We start from the raw sequence: 15,132 nt of genomic DNA on the forward strand, positions 1-15,132 counted from the left end.
ACTGCCTGCAGAGCTCAGAGACAGGATTGTGTCCAGGCACATATCAGGGGAAGTCTACCAACAAAATTCAGCTGTATTGAAGGTTCCCAAGGGCTCAGTGGCTTCCATAATTCTTAAATGGAAGAAGTTTGGACAACCAGGACTCTTCCTAGAACTGGCCGCCAGGCCAAACAGAGCAATCGGGGGAGAAGAGCCTTGGTAAGAGAGGTGACCAAGAACCCGATGGTAACTCTGGTTGAACTCCAGAGATCATGTGTGGAGACGGGAGAAACTTGCAGAAGGACAACCATCACTGTAACACTCCACCAATCTGGGCTTTAAGGCAAAGTGGCCAGATGGAAGCCTCTCCTAAGTGCAAGACATGCACAAAATCACCTAAAAGAACTCACAGACTGTGAGACAAAAGATTATCTGGTCCAATGAAATGAAGATTGAACTGTTTGGCCTCAATTCCAAGTGTCATGTCTGGAGGAAACCAGGCACCGCTCGTCACCTGTGCAATACCATCCTAACGGTGAAGCATGGTGGTAGCATCATGCTGTGGGGATGTTTTTCAGCGGTAGGGACTGGGGGACTGGTCAGGGTTGAAGGAAAGCTGAACGCAGCAAAATGCAGATATCCTTAATGAAAACCTGATCCAGAGTGCTCAGGACATCAGACTGGGCTGAAGGTTCACCTTCCAACAGGAGAGTTCACCTTCCAAGCACACAGCCAAGACAATGCAAGATAGGCTTAGGGACAACTCTGTGAATGTCCTCGAGTGCCCCAACAAGAGCCTGGACTTGAACCCAATCGAACATCTCTGGAGAGACCTGAAAATGGCTGTCTACCATTGTCGCATCATACCCAAAATGTCTTATAGCTGTAATCGGTGCCAAAGGTGCTTCAACCAAGTACTGAGTTAAGGGTCTGAATTTGTTTTTCCTCACCTTTTCTCCCCGAGTTGGAATGCCCAATTCCCAATGCTCTCTAAGTCCTCATGGAGATGTAGTGACTAGCCTCAATCAGAGTGGCAGAGGACAAATCTCAGTTGCTTCAACGTCTGAGAATGTCAATCTGCGCATCTTATCACATGACTTGCACATGCGGAGGCCCGCGCTATTCTCTGTGGCAGCCACGCACAACTCACCATGTGCCCCATAAGAGCAAGAACCACACATTATAGCGACCACAACTGTACCCTGTGTGACTCTACCCTCCCAAGCAACCAGGCCAATTTGGTTGCTTAGGAGACATGACTGGAGACACTCCGCATGCCCTGGATTCGAACTGCTGACTCCAGGGGTGGTAGTCAGCGTCAATACTTACTGAGCTACAACGACCCCTTCAGTTTTTTCTTTTTAATACATTCAAAATCTTTTTTTTTGCGTTGTCATTAAGGGGTATGGAATATAAATGATGTGACATTTTTAAAGCATTTTAGTATAAGGCTGCAATATAACAGAATGTGAACAAATTAAGCGGTCCGAGTACTTTCTGAATGCACTATAATCCTGGGTCGAAATTTCATAAAAATGTCACTTACGCTTCATCGATGTTTGGATGAAAAATCTTATTCATAAATCCTGCAGAGAGGAAAGATTTGAGTGAGATCACTGACAAAAATAACATTTGATTTCACAACACTGGCTGTGCTCAACCTTAACCCCATCACACCGGACTTACTGTGTCTATTCAGCATGACATAACAGCACAATATGTGCTTATTTCATCTTACACACCTAAAAAGTGTGATTGTTTGAATGTACTCCCATCATTTTATAAAAACACTACTTAGTGTGGCCCTTTGTGATTCGTGCAACTGGCCCTTTGTGATTTGCATTTATTAACACATTACCTATAGATGGAGATTTGAAGGGGTATTTGTCTGGAAGATCTACTCGCACTTTCCACACGCCTCCTTCATACGGTGCTGAAAGACGCAAATTAACTTTGAAGATACAATCCATAATTGCTACTCACATGCAAGAAAGGCTTTGAAAAGACTAGCATTAATGCCAACATACATCTCTAAATGACTAAGTGTAGAGGTATTTGCATTTAAAAGTGACTGTGTGTGGGCGTAACAGGAACACCTAATTAGCTAATTATGAATTGCATGTTAAAAGACACACATGGGTGTGGATACATGTGCATAGGGGAAGATCTGCTGATGGCACTGATATGGACTCATTGGGGCATGGTGCAATGTGTGCTTACTCCAAGAATAGTCCTCTGCAATTTGACCCTGTGTGGCCAGCAGCTCTAACTAGGAAAGGTAAAGCATAGCTGTAGAGGTTGTGGTATCTATCTCTCAAAATGGAAAGCAAGGGAACACCCTTACAGAGTAGATCATAATATGACAATTAAAAACAAGAACAGCTAACTGGCAAAGTCATTTTCTCTGTAAACAATGACAGCATGTTCGAAACGAGTAGTTGTGTGGGGTGAATGTTTCAATTTGCAAGTGTCAACATTGCTTCATGCGATAGCTAGGTTAAGAAATCTGACCGGGTGAAATCTGACATGGAACCGACTAGGTGAAACCTGTAACAAACATGTCGGTCATACTTCACCATAAAATCATTGAACAAAAATCTAATCTTTACTTAAAGAAAATGAATCCTATTTTAAGGACCATTAGGATTTTTGAATCATGACATTATCAAGATTAAGCACATTTCGCCCCCAAAAACAATAACATATTATTTAAATTGTTGTATGTATCCATGTATGCATGTATGTATCATAGTAGTAATTGCTGTATTGCCTGTAATTTATGCTTAGTAAAAATAAAAAAAAGTCATTGTATAATTCTGTAATTCAGTAAAAACAAAAAACTTTAGTACTGTAAAGAGAACCATCATTGAGAATAATAGGAATTTCATAAAAAACGTTAAAATGTTCAGATGCATTACAGCAACGACAATATGTGGAGGAAATGTGCTTAAATTCCCACAAAATAATGTTACAATGACAAAAATCTTAATGGTCCTAAATGTAGACTTCAATTCCTTGATGCTGAACTCTGATTCCATCTATTCAGAAGACATGCATTTATTATATTGCGGTGAAATGTGGCCAATACATTTTTATGAGATTCATCCAACTTTTTGAAGCCATTGAATGCAAGCAAATAAAAAACAAACTTACTTCCTTGTGGTCCATAAAACTTCACTACAAATTCGTTGAGTCCACTCAGGATTGTGACTTCATGTTTACTCTCGATGCTAAACAGAGTGTGTTAAGGCAAACGTAATGAATGAATCAATTTACAATGCAAAGACAGGTAATACAATTCACAATTCTCTTATAGACAAATACATCCTAAAAAAGGGCACAGGGGAAAAAAATGTATATATTTAAATCAAGATCAAACGAGATTGAATGAAGAGCTTATCACAATATCAATTAACCTTTTTTTTTTAACCAGCTTGTCATAGTACAGCTAGGTAGGACACAGTGAAATGGCCTTTCAAACTACTAAAAGAGCACTTTTGCACTAACCGATCAATTAAAGAACTTTCAAGGTTCTTGTCACACAAACCAAGATTCTCACTTTCGGCCATCAATAATTATTAAGAGGTTCAGTTTAGCAGATTGGATTGCAAAGAGTCTATGGGTCTCACTCACACCTTTTTGGCTGATGCGCGCGCACACACACGCACACACACACACACACACACACACACACACACACACGGCATCAGGGCAACTCAATACAACACTCCGGTCATTAGCTATGGCTATCAGACTGTCACTTCTCATATTGCCAGTGCAGACAGCTGCAGTCAGACCACTGTTGAGCAAGACAATACATGCTTACCACCACCAATGCCATACCAGAGATCTGTGTTCACTTGGAAGCAAATCATTTTAAACTTGGACATCTAAAAACTGAGGAAAAGTTCTGTTAATGAACGAACAGATGATATATAAATGGACTAGAAGTGAACTCCTTAAAAATAATTCTCCTTATATATATAATTTTTTTATTTTTTTTTTTTTTTGAAAGAAATAGACATTTTAAACTACTTATGTTTAAACATTTGTTCAGAAAAATTTAGTTTTACAATAAAGTTGTATTAATTAACATCAGTTAATGCATGAGGTATTATGACCTAACAATTTTTCCCATTTCTTACTTACAAATATAGCATTGTTCATTGATTGTTCATGTTAGTTCAAACTGCATTACTTAAATTTAACCAAGAGTAATAATTGCAGAAAAGTATTGTTTACATTCATTTCTAGTTAATCAATTATTTTAATGCAAATTAAAATGCCAAATTCAGTTTAAAATCCATTTGATGCTTCCACTCATCTGTCCAATGACATTAACTTGACTGGCAAGAAAAAATATCAAATTAAGTTATATTCATTAACATTAGTAAACTACATTAATTATTATGAATTAACAATGAACAATACTTTTTCAGCAATTATTAATATTGGTTAAAGTTCATCTAATGCATTTACACATTAACAAATAGAACATTATTGTAAAGTGTTACCAAGTTATTCATATATGTAACATATATGTTACATTTTAATACATTATTGAACAAGCTAAATTTAGAAAATGTATTCTATTTATTAAGTCTATTTATTCATATGGTTTAAAAGTTATTTAATTGTATTTTTCAAATCATAAACTAATTACTGATTCCATTTTTTTTTTTTTTAAGTGCCCCTTCACTTAATCATTTGAGAGATCTGAAAGAGAGATTGTGTTTGCTGCTTAAAGTCACCATCTGTTTTTCCTGTTCTTCAGTTGCCGCTCTAACGCTTTAGTCTGCAGCTGTGGTCACAAAGGGGTAAAATATTGTGGGTTTATTTTGGGCTGTGAAGCATCTGCAGAGGCTAAGAGAATAGTGGAAGCACCCAGGAAGAGCACGTTTCTGCACAATGCTTTTATGGTTTTACACTGATTCAAATCTGAACAACATAACCCTGTCATTAGCTGAGGTTATCCAACACCGAGACAGACGGCATAAACAAATATGCATCCTGAACATCGTACTGATGACTCGTGTGTAATAATCTACATTATTCACCTGTTAATTTCTTTAACAGATGAGATCAGATTCTGTTCAGGAATGCTGCTGTCTGGCAGCCTGTACAGGTTGCACTCAACTAGACTTGAGATAAAAGAGAAGTGTGCCAGTGTGTTTGTGTGTGTGTGTGTGAATCCCCAGAAAACCTGTAAAAGAATATGTGCTTAGCGCTGTTATCATAAGACCTACAGTAGGGAAGCACCATGCTATGCCGTCTGGCTATGCCCAATGACCCATGGGGACTGCTTTTTGCCTGTATTATTGAGGCCTTTTTGGATAGACAGGCATACACACATGAACACACACTTGAAAAGCAGGATGAAGGGGGTTTTCTCCATTCCTCATGACTTTGAGGCAGTTTTATGGACTGGCCTGCTGTTTCCTCTGATCACAAGGACAGCACAGGAAAAGTGGGATTCATTCTTTCTATACAGGAAGAAAAATATAGGTCATATTCCTCTCCACATTCATATAATGTCACCCACCCTTTGATCTGATGTTACAAAGGATCTGCAAGCCATCTTTTCAGTTTACACAGATCTGTTCAGATATGCAAGTCATCAGTGAGGTTCAGTCAGATTTGTACACTAGGATAATACAAACGTCCTTCATTCTTTGTACAGCGCACATTTCTCTGAGGCATTGGTGACACAGATTTAAAATAGATTGCAATTAGCGGTCCATAAATCCTGTACATATTAAAGGAATAGTTGTTCTATCATCTACTCACCCTCATGCTACTACACAAACCAATGTGATTGTTTTTCTCAGTGGAAAACAAAAGGGGATATTTATTATAATGTCCAATGCAACCGATTAAAACTTTGTCTTTTAGCTCCAAAAGACTTCGAATATAGTGCACTTGCATTGCATGGAAACGAGCAGCATTAACATTCTGCCTAACCATTGGTGTTCCAGAGTAGAAAGTCAAATGTGTTTGGAAAAAAGTGTGAGAGTGTGAGTCAGGGGTAAACTGGCCTTCGGGAGAACCTGGGCTTTTCCTGAAGGCTGGCCAAGAAACAGGGATGAATGGGCCCTTGTGTAACGGGCCATAAAACAATGCCACGATATGCAGAAAAGGACAGCGACACCCACCCCTATCAACTTTTGGGCCAGAGTTCCAATGATTAAATTACAGAATTTTTATTTCTGGCAGAACTATTCCTTTAATTCTCTCAAAACAGAATGGTGTTGTGCAATAAAATTAATCAAAGCAGTGACGCATTCTTTCCCTAAACACACAGGTGGAAAAATGCTGCGTTTGCTATGACGAAACTGTAGAAGGCACCGTTCAATGCACATGTCCTTTAACAGAGTGAAATGTTCCTAAACAAGGGTTTAAATCCAGCACAAGTCTAAAACCAGCAGCTGACAAAGCAATCCAAACGTGTCAACTTCTCACAAGACATTTCCTTAAAACCCACCTGTTTTTAACCATCTCCGCATTCCCTACCTCATTTAATGGATTTGTATGGATTAAGCCATAATCTACAAGAGACCCTTACACCTTGTCTACACCAGACACAAGCAATGTCGCTTCACAATGGGTTGAGGCTGTGTACACTGGATGCATCGAACGTTCTAAACAATTTATTTGTCTAGTTGGCAGGAGGGCATACATTTACCGTTGCTATGGCGTGACAGGATTTACGCATCCAGTGCAGAAAGCATCATTGTTTATAAATGGGAGCGATTTGCTTTTGTCGCACCACTTGCGTCAGGTGTAGACAGGTTGTAAGGCCTATGTTCCTTAAATGTACACATATAATCTAATCTCTTTCTATAGGGACTGATCAATTATCTCACACCACAAATATCAGACAAATTTATTGGTGAAGTGTATGACTTCAACAGCACTAGCATCACAAAACTGCAGTAATAGTAATGGTTTTCAAACAGGTTTTACCAAACACTCCCACTGTTTGCCATTGGTTGGGCAAACATACAGACCCGCCCCGACTCAAACCATTGGTAGAACCAATGTTGCTTGTCTGAATAAATGAGATTCTTAATATTTGCACCAGGATAGGAAGAGTATTTTAACATCCTAAAAAAGACAAAGTTCACCTTCATGGAACAAGTGTGATAACCAATCAGATTAGTCATTATGTATGCTCATGTACTCTGATTTAGACATCTATGATTCCTACCTGCTGTTGCGGTTCATTGCACAAAGTAATTTAATAAAGATATAATTATAATAATAATTAGTGTTTATAAACCATTGTGAAAGAACAAGCGCAGACATGTGTCTGGTAATATGCCCTTATAGGCAGTCATCCTGTTCTGCTTTGCCCTCTGGTTTAAAAATAAAACACCTCGGCCCATTTTTGTAAATGGACTTTAGTCATGCGGCTGAAAACCACTGGGTTTTTGCCTTCTTTTAGAAGTCTGTTGTGGGAAAACAATGTCCTAGCCTGAAAAGACAAATGATGGACAAAGCCAGCATAAAGACCCATGAAATTCTGCTCAAATAACCATAGTCAACTACTTTAATACCCTGAATGTGAATGAAGATCATAGACAGACAACTACAATCTTATCAACATTGGATTCCAGGAATGTAAAGCTGACAGACAAATCATGCAATGAGTCAACAGGGGTACAACAGGGTACAATAATTAAAATGAATCTCTATGTGATGAAAAAGATACAAAAAACAAAACGCCAAGTTTGCCAATGCTCTGTTCATTCAGCGTTGCCAAGGATGAAATCAGGGGGCAGACATATACTGCCAAGGGACTGAGTAGCAGCATGTTCTTACCTCAGACACATTCATTCATCAGGGACAAACACGAAGAGCAGAGAATCCTATTCTGCTGACACCTAATACTAACAGCTAGCCTTGGGGTGCAGGCAAAATATTTACCCACTGCCAACAGGGTGGAAAACACAGTTTGCTTGTTAGTTCCACATTACTTAAAGATGATTAAAGACAATTCATCACTCTTCCGCAGGCCTGTTCTGTTTGTGAAAGTGTCTGTAGAGTAGAAGAGTGTTGCGGTCTAAACTATTCATGTTGATGCCAAGGGCTGTGGATGTTCTGTCTAGCGTTTGTAATCTGTAACCCATTTAGACATCTCAGTCCACCTACAGTGTAAAAAAAAAACTGGTGAAGCTTATGGCAAACATATTCAAAACATTACAGACAGGCTCAGGCCCTCCCACGATCCAAATTACCAAAACAGGAACTTGCAATTACTATTTTTATTAAAACCTTTTTTTAGCAGCCTGAATCCTGCCAGGGTTTTTCCATTAGTATTTTCAATAAAGAACTCTTGAGGTTTGAACCAAACCAAGGAGCCACCTAATAAATAACAAAATTACAACATATGAATTACAGCAAAAAGAAAAAAGAATTTGAAAAGTAGAAGAGTATGTGTACTCATGAAGGAATGTATGTTTAATGCTCCAACACCACAACAACATACTATATTTAACCAATGTTAGATATGTAGCCAAGTAGATAGCTAACTAAAGCCTAAAGAAAAAGAAATTCAGACACCACATAATAAATAAATATTCAGATTTTAATAAATAATAAATATCACAATTAACAAATAATGTTATACAGAACCAAATAACATCATTTAACCGCTTCAACTCTTTGGACCCACCAGTAGGTCCAAAAGTGGGCGCTATGTCGCAAAAACAATGTATGCTTAACAATTTCAAGTCCCTGAATACATGTCAGGCATATTTGGTATCTTTTCGAAAGCTTCGAATCTGAACTATTCATAGATAGCCATCACTTCTGCATTTGTTACATAAAATAACAAAATACGCCTGAAATCATCCACATCACAAATAAGCGCCACCTAAAGGTAATGTGGTAGAAATATTAATTAACAAAAGTCTATTCAAATAGCACTTAAATAGACAAATCATGGAATGTGTCTTGTATAGTTAATTTAGGTAACCTAATATTACAGTTCAAATGATTTTCAAAAGAAACATTTTATTTCTCTTTTATGCATCAATCACTGCTGCTGTTAGCCCCAAATAGCCACTTTAAACTTTATATCTGATCTTACCGTAGGCAGTTTTCAAAAAAGTAGTCATTTTTTACTTCTCTGCCAGCTTGCTTGTCTGATTAATCCAATGTTTTATCTTAGATGTTCAGAACAAAATATGCAGTCCAGCAGAAAAGGATGCTAAACAAATCATCATCAGAAAAATAATGTTATTGTCTATTGATGATAAAAATGTTATACATCATCATAAAAGGGGCTCAGCTTTCTAATGACAACTAGATTGAGCTTCTAGTCCACTCAGAGGCTGAGATACTTGATTAAACAATAGGGGTGGTACATGAACTGAAAATTAGACTGAATGTCTATGGACGAGCACAATTGTGAGGGCTAAATACATTAAGAGTGCCACCTACATGCCACCTACATGCTGTCATGCTCTCACAGACACACACACATCATTATGCTCAAGATAAAAGACAGGAAGTGTGGTAGTTTGAAGTCTGTTCAACACACTAAGAGGAAGTAAATCAGTTCACTGACAGAGACAGAGAAGAGGCATCTTTAATTTTAAGTTTCCAATATGGGTCACAATTTGCATTGCGTTAAACAGGGTTAAAAATGCTGATGTCAAACCTGACAGGAAGCCATCTATGGTGATGCCAGTATCACTAAAACAACTTCCTATCCCAGTGTAACCTCACACTCTTGCCCAGCTACCTGGCTCAATGACTCGCTGTGTACTCTGCTCTGGACTAAAGTCATGCCAATGTGTGCAGCCTACCTCTAATGTTCCAGTGGATCCACATCCTTGAGGATTATAGAATTGTTCTAGAATCAGTTGTTCTAAAACTCTAACCCCAGTTCTCACCCCAAATTATGAAAGTGAAGCTCTGGGTGTACGTGGCCTAAAATTCAGTTCTAGAATTCTAGAGAAACATTATTGTGGCCTTACCTGTGTTACAACTGCCACAGCAAAAGCATCTCTCTAATTCTCATAATTGATTCCCCAATTCATTGGCACTCCTTTGCTCAGAAGTCTGGGACAATCTGATGGTCTTCATCTCTCCTGGACATCTGTCATTAATCAGACCGAAAGCAACCACCAGCTTTGACAGCACTGATGTCACATTACACCTAATACCATAATACATACACAAACACTTACCAATGCAAACATCTGTTCTAGGTTATGCAGTTCTGGGTTCTGTTCCTGATGTTGGTACTATACTGTACAAAGCTAAAATATAGTAACTACACCAACACTGAAGCTTCAAAGATTTTGGACGGTCCAGCCTAAGGTGGATTATAAATAGTCTCATTCCATTTCCTCCGAATCTGAGCCTAGTTGATGCAAACCCATTTGTCACAGGGCACAGTCTTAAAAGATCTAATTTCGGTTATAACTCACTTTAAAAAAAAATATGTAGCTACTGCATTTTTCCTTTGCAGGGCAGTGTAATGATCAACTCCAAACATATATGGTCTGCTTGTGTTACGCCTTAAAAAGGAGATGCTAAACTTTGGCAAGTCATCACTGTGAATCATTGAAATCTGGGTCTATTGAATAAACATTATGACACTACTTCTTATGTGCATATCATGTACTATGCCAGTATGTCTCATAACTGCATTTGTTGATCTGAAAGCCAGCAGCAGCTGCGTAGTTATGTGTGTGTATGAGAGAGCGGATGAGTGAGGGGAGAGGGCACCTTCAGTAAAGCACAACTCAAAGCCTTAAGGGCTAAGAGTGTTTACCTGCAAGATTAGCAGTCTTGTCCGCAGTTGCACCATCCCTCATAGGGTCAACTAATAATGGAGACATCAAGGACCCGGACTGGAACCACAGCAGGAAATTATTACTACTGGGTCTCACCATTAACATTATGAGCATCATTAGAGACACACAAAACGAATCTGAGAGCTTTATTAAGTCAGAGTAATGAGTTTCAGATTTGGGGAAACTAAAACAACGGTCATATTTAAAAATAGTTTGTCTAGATATAATTTAAATGACACCATTTAAAACATTATTTATCGGTTAGTTCTGACTTTAATATCGGGTCAGATGAGCCACCTTCGAAGACTGCGATCACATATTTGATATTGATGGATCACGCTGCAACATTGGTTGGCAACCGTAAACAAGCTACAGTTAAGCTAATATATTATATTACCAGTACTTTGTGGAGTAATTGTTTATTCCAATTCACAATAAATAAAATATACACTTACTGAGCACTTTATTAGGAAAACTCTGGTCCTTATAAAGTGCCTGACGTGGTCTTCTCCGCCTCAAGGTTCGACATGTTGTGAATTCAGAGATGCTATTCTGCTCACTACAATTGTACAGGTTTACAATTACCATAGATAATTGAGTTACCATAGCCTTTCTGTCAGCTTGAACCAGTCTGGCAATTCCCTGTTGATCTCTCTCATCAACAAGGCATTTCCTTCTGCAGAACTGCCGCTCACTGTTTATTTTTTGTTTTTGGCACCATTCTGAGTAAACTGTAGAGACTGTTGTACATGAAAATCCGAGGAGATCAGCAGTTACAGAAATACTCAAACCAGCCCGTCTGCCATCAACAATCATGCCATGGTCTAAATCACTGAGATACATTTTTTCCCCCATTCTGATGGTGGATGTGAACATTAACTGAAGCTCCTGACCTGTATCTGCATAATTTTATGCACTGCAGCCACACGATTGGCTGATTAGATACTTGCATGAATAAATAGGTGTACAGGTGTTCCTAATAAAATGCTCAGTGAGAGATTCTTTTGGCAATTTTGTTGAAAATAACTGGATAAATAACACTGCCGATGTTTGCAAAACCAGACAAGTTTTAGAAACAACAATAACACTAACTGTACTTGCAAACTAACATACAGATTATAATATATAACGCTTTATGTCACATGGATTAGACAACTATATACAGTAAGTTTAAAACGTTTGTTGATCTTATTATAGAGAAATTATTCTAGAGTGGGAAATCAATTGGATTCTAGTAGAACTGATAGAATACATAGAAGAGGGAACATCCTTTCAATATACACATTCAAGGTTATATTCACAACTGCTATAAAATCATAACTGATTTGAACTTATAATGTCCAAAAGTTGGCCTATTATTTTGTAGGTTGTTTCTCTGCTGCTTTTATTACAGGGTAGGGGAATGTCTCACCCAAACTTTGCCCTTTGCTCACAATCACTGGGGGCATGGCTTTACTAAACAGGCTTTTACATATAAACATTTGCAGGGATATAACTAAAATGGATGTATATTACCTCTAAGTTAACCGGTTGTTCTGCAACCATGAGCTGATGGAAGTGTAGACCATCATGACTGTGTGTACAGCTGGGTCAGAATCCAGCTAAAATCTCTGTCATATGTGGCTAAAATGGACACTGACCTTAAACAGTACCCACTAAATAAGGCAAGCTCTTGTAAAGTAGCGCTCAGGGCAATAACATGTGAGTATGCCTTTTCACATAGAGTTAAGTAAAGTAGTTTCAAGTAAAGCTGCTTCAAAGACTTTACACAATAATGCTTTCATTAGGCAATAATGGAGTACAAAGCGCAAGATGCAGTAAGCCTTGAGCCCTTTGGCTCCAACAGGTTATTCATTTCAGACTCTGTGTGTGAAATACATAAACATGTACATCTAGTCACCTACGCACTAAAGAGAACGGGACAAGAATGAATGGGTTGTGCACTAAACAGAGTTGAAAAAAAAAAAAAAAGAGCACAATGGAATTGGTCAATGCTCAGTGCTTATTCTGCAAACACCTTTAATACAAAATATAAACACAAATATATCAATGGTGCATCAATGATTTAGTGGTTTTGCATGTGGCTTACATCTCCTAAAATGTAAAGTATGAACCTTGACAGGAAATGACATCATGGAGCTGACATGGCTCACAGTTAAAATGGTTTCAGATGTGCATGTCTGCAGCAATCCTCTCTTATAGAAACCAACATCATGGGACCTGACAAACCTTTGCTTTTAATCTAATACAGGCAGCTGACTTCATTACCATTCTGATTAATTTGATGTAGGCTGATTGTTCACTGCAGGGGAAATGACTGGTGTTATTTTACCTAAAAGTCATTTTCCTATTCAAAACAACCACACACACACACACACACACACACACACACACACACACACACACACACACACACACACACACACACACACACACACACACACACACACACACACACACACACACACACACACACCTCTTAAATTGCCAACTTATAAGTTGGCAACTTTTTATTCTACTCCCAAGCTAAGGGATGCCATAAACACATTTAACCTATTTAAAAGTCAGGTATGGCACACCGTCAGGGTTGAGTAGAACACTATTTGCCAGGATGAAATCTGAAGCAGTCTGTTAGGATGAAAACTCTTATCCCAGAGGCCTAAACAGAGCCAGTGAATACTGATGGAGCAAATGAAATGGGGAAAGAAAAGCCTCAACACACTTTACATATCAATGCCTGTCTGAACCCACAGTTCCAAGGCAGTGTAAACCAAATGGAAATGCCCTCTCGTTTATAAAACTTCAACCTGTGCAATGCCACGTATGCCCCAAGAATGAGTTGTGTGCACATGTTTGTGTAATTTAAACAAAGCCATCCAATCTTATTTGCATACAGTATACAGTTCAATTGCATTTCCAAAAGAGCATAACATTTGGCACGTTAATTTGCTATAATAAGACATTTTAACAAGGACTTAAAAGGATGGTTCACCCAAAAATGCTAATTCTGTCATAATTTACTTTATTTTGGGGTGACTTATCCCTTTAATATTAGCATTTTTGATTTAGTAAAATTTGTTGTCAAAATTGCATGCATGTGCTCGAAGCATGTGCATAAACAAAGTATGACTTTAAGTAGTGTACAACATTAACATCTTTCATGCTAATTACTAATAAATGAGGCCATATTATTTACAATAGGGGCATCAAAAGGCTTTGGCTGTTAGTGAGTTACAGAATCTCCTTTGACAGATCTTGATATCGCTCTTGCTCTACAGGGCCAGCTCCTGTGAACACACAAACCAGCCAAATGCTACATCTTGCCAGAATCTGAATCACATGCTGTGGCCAAGTGGACCCTTCTCTCATTTCCATAAAAAATTAATTTTCTCTCTCTCTCTCTCTCTCGCTCTCTCTCTCTCTCTCGAAAAATAGTAATCCACTACAAATCAGTAATTCTCTCTAAAATTGTAATTAGATTACTAATTACTTCATTGAAAAGTAATCACATTACAAATTACTTTACTATTAATTTACTTATTTTCTGCTCAAATTCAAAATCATGTCTATATTTCTTTCTTGTTCATTGTTTCACACAAGTCATACACTCAGCACCTCACATTTCTCCTTCAGAATGACTTGTTAATATATTAGAAATAAGCATAACTAGTAACTAATTACTTTGTAATTGTAAGACTTTTTTGGGGTGTAATTTAAAACTCTGCATAGCAGCACTTTGCTTTTTGATGTATTCCTCAATTGGAAGTCTCTTTGGATAAAGGATCTGCTAATAAATGTAAAATGCATTAAATGTAATTCCTCCCTCATGATAATAATGCAGATTAAAATTTTTATTTCCCTAGCACACTGAACTGTAATGCAGTTAGCAGGGTTTCCATGAAATTAGGCCTAAATACTTGCTAAACAATAACAATACTTATTAAAATATACAACATATAACATTTTCACTCAGCCGGAACAACACAATAGAAAGTTGTGGTGACGATGCCTTTGTCACCACAACTGACATTTTGCAGTGCCCACAATTAACAAGCTTTACACCAACTTCCACTGTATGTTTATTTGAGTCTTAATAAGAATGATGACTTCAAAATAAGAAGTCTTTGTTACAACAAAGGTAATAACTACTATAATGGCCCAACAGTTAAGATCAGGTAGTAATAACAGCCTTTTTGTCCTTTTGATTTCAATGGGTGCATTTTCTTTTAAAAGATTATACTTGCTGACATATATCAAAATAAAGAAAGATTAGAAGCCTGATCTCTGTTAACTAGGTGCTCCAAGCAGGTTTCTCTGAGTTACAAAGGGCAGGGTCCATCAGCAT

At 37.9% G+C, this 15,132-nt stretch overlaps 1 protein-coding gene across 1 annotated transcript in view; it reads right to left on the minus strand.

Moving 5' to 3' along the window:
* Positions 1–15,132, minus strand: part of ube2h (ubiquitin-conjugating enzyme E2H (UBC8 homolog, yeast)) — a 38,689-nt gene that overhangs the window by 13,619 nt on the left and 9,938 nt on the right. Inside the window, exons 2-4 of the mRNA XM_052118463.1 lie at positions 3,133–3,209; positions 1,838–1,912; positions 1,526–1,565 (exon numbers count right to left, since the gene is read on the minus strand). Of these exons, the coding sequence (XP_051974423.1) occupies positions 1,526–1,565; positions 1,838–1,912; positions 3,133–3,209 (192 nt within the window). The remainder of the gene's footprint in view (positions 1–1,525; positions 1,566–1,837; positions 1,913–3,132; positions 3,210–15,132) is intronic.

The sequence above is a fragment of the Xyrauchen texanus genome, chromosome 45 (assembly GCF_025860055.1).
Source record: "Xyrauchen texanus isolate HMW12.3.18 chromosome 45, RBS_HiC_50CHRs, whole genome shotgun sequence".
NCBI classification, from domain to species: domain Eukaryota; kingdom Metazoa; phylum Chordata; class Actinopteri; order Cypriniformes; family Catostomidae; genus Xyrauchen; species Xyrauchen texanus.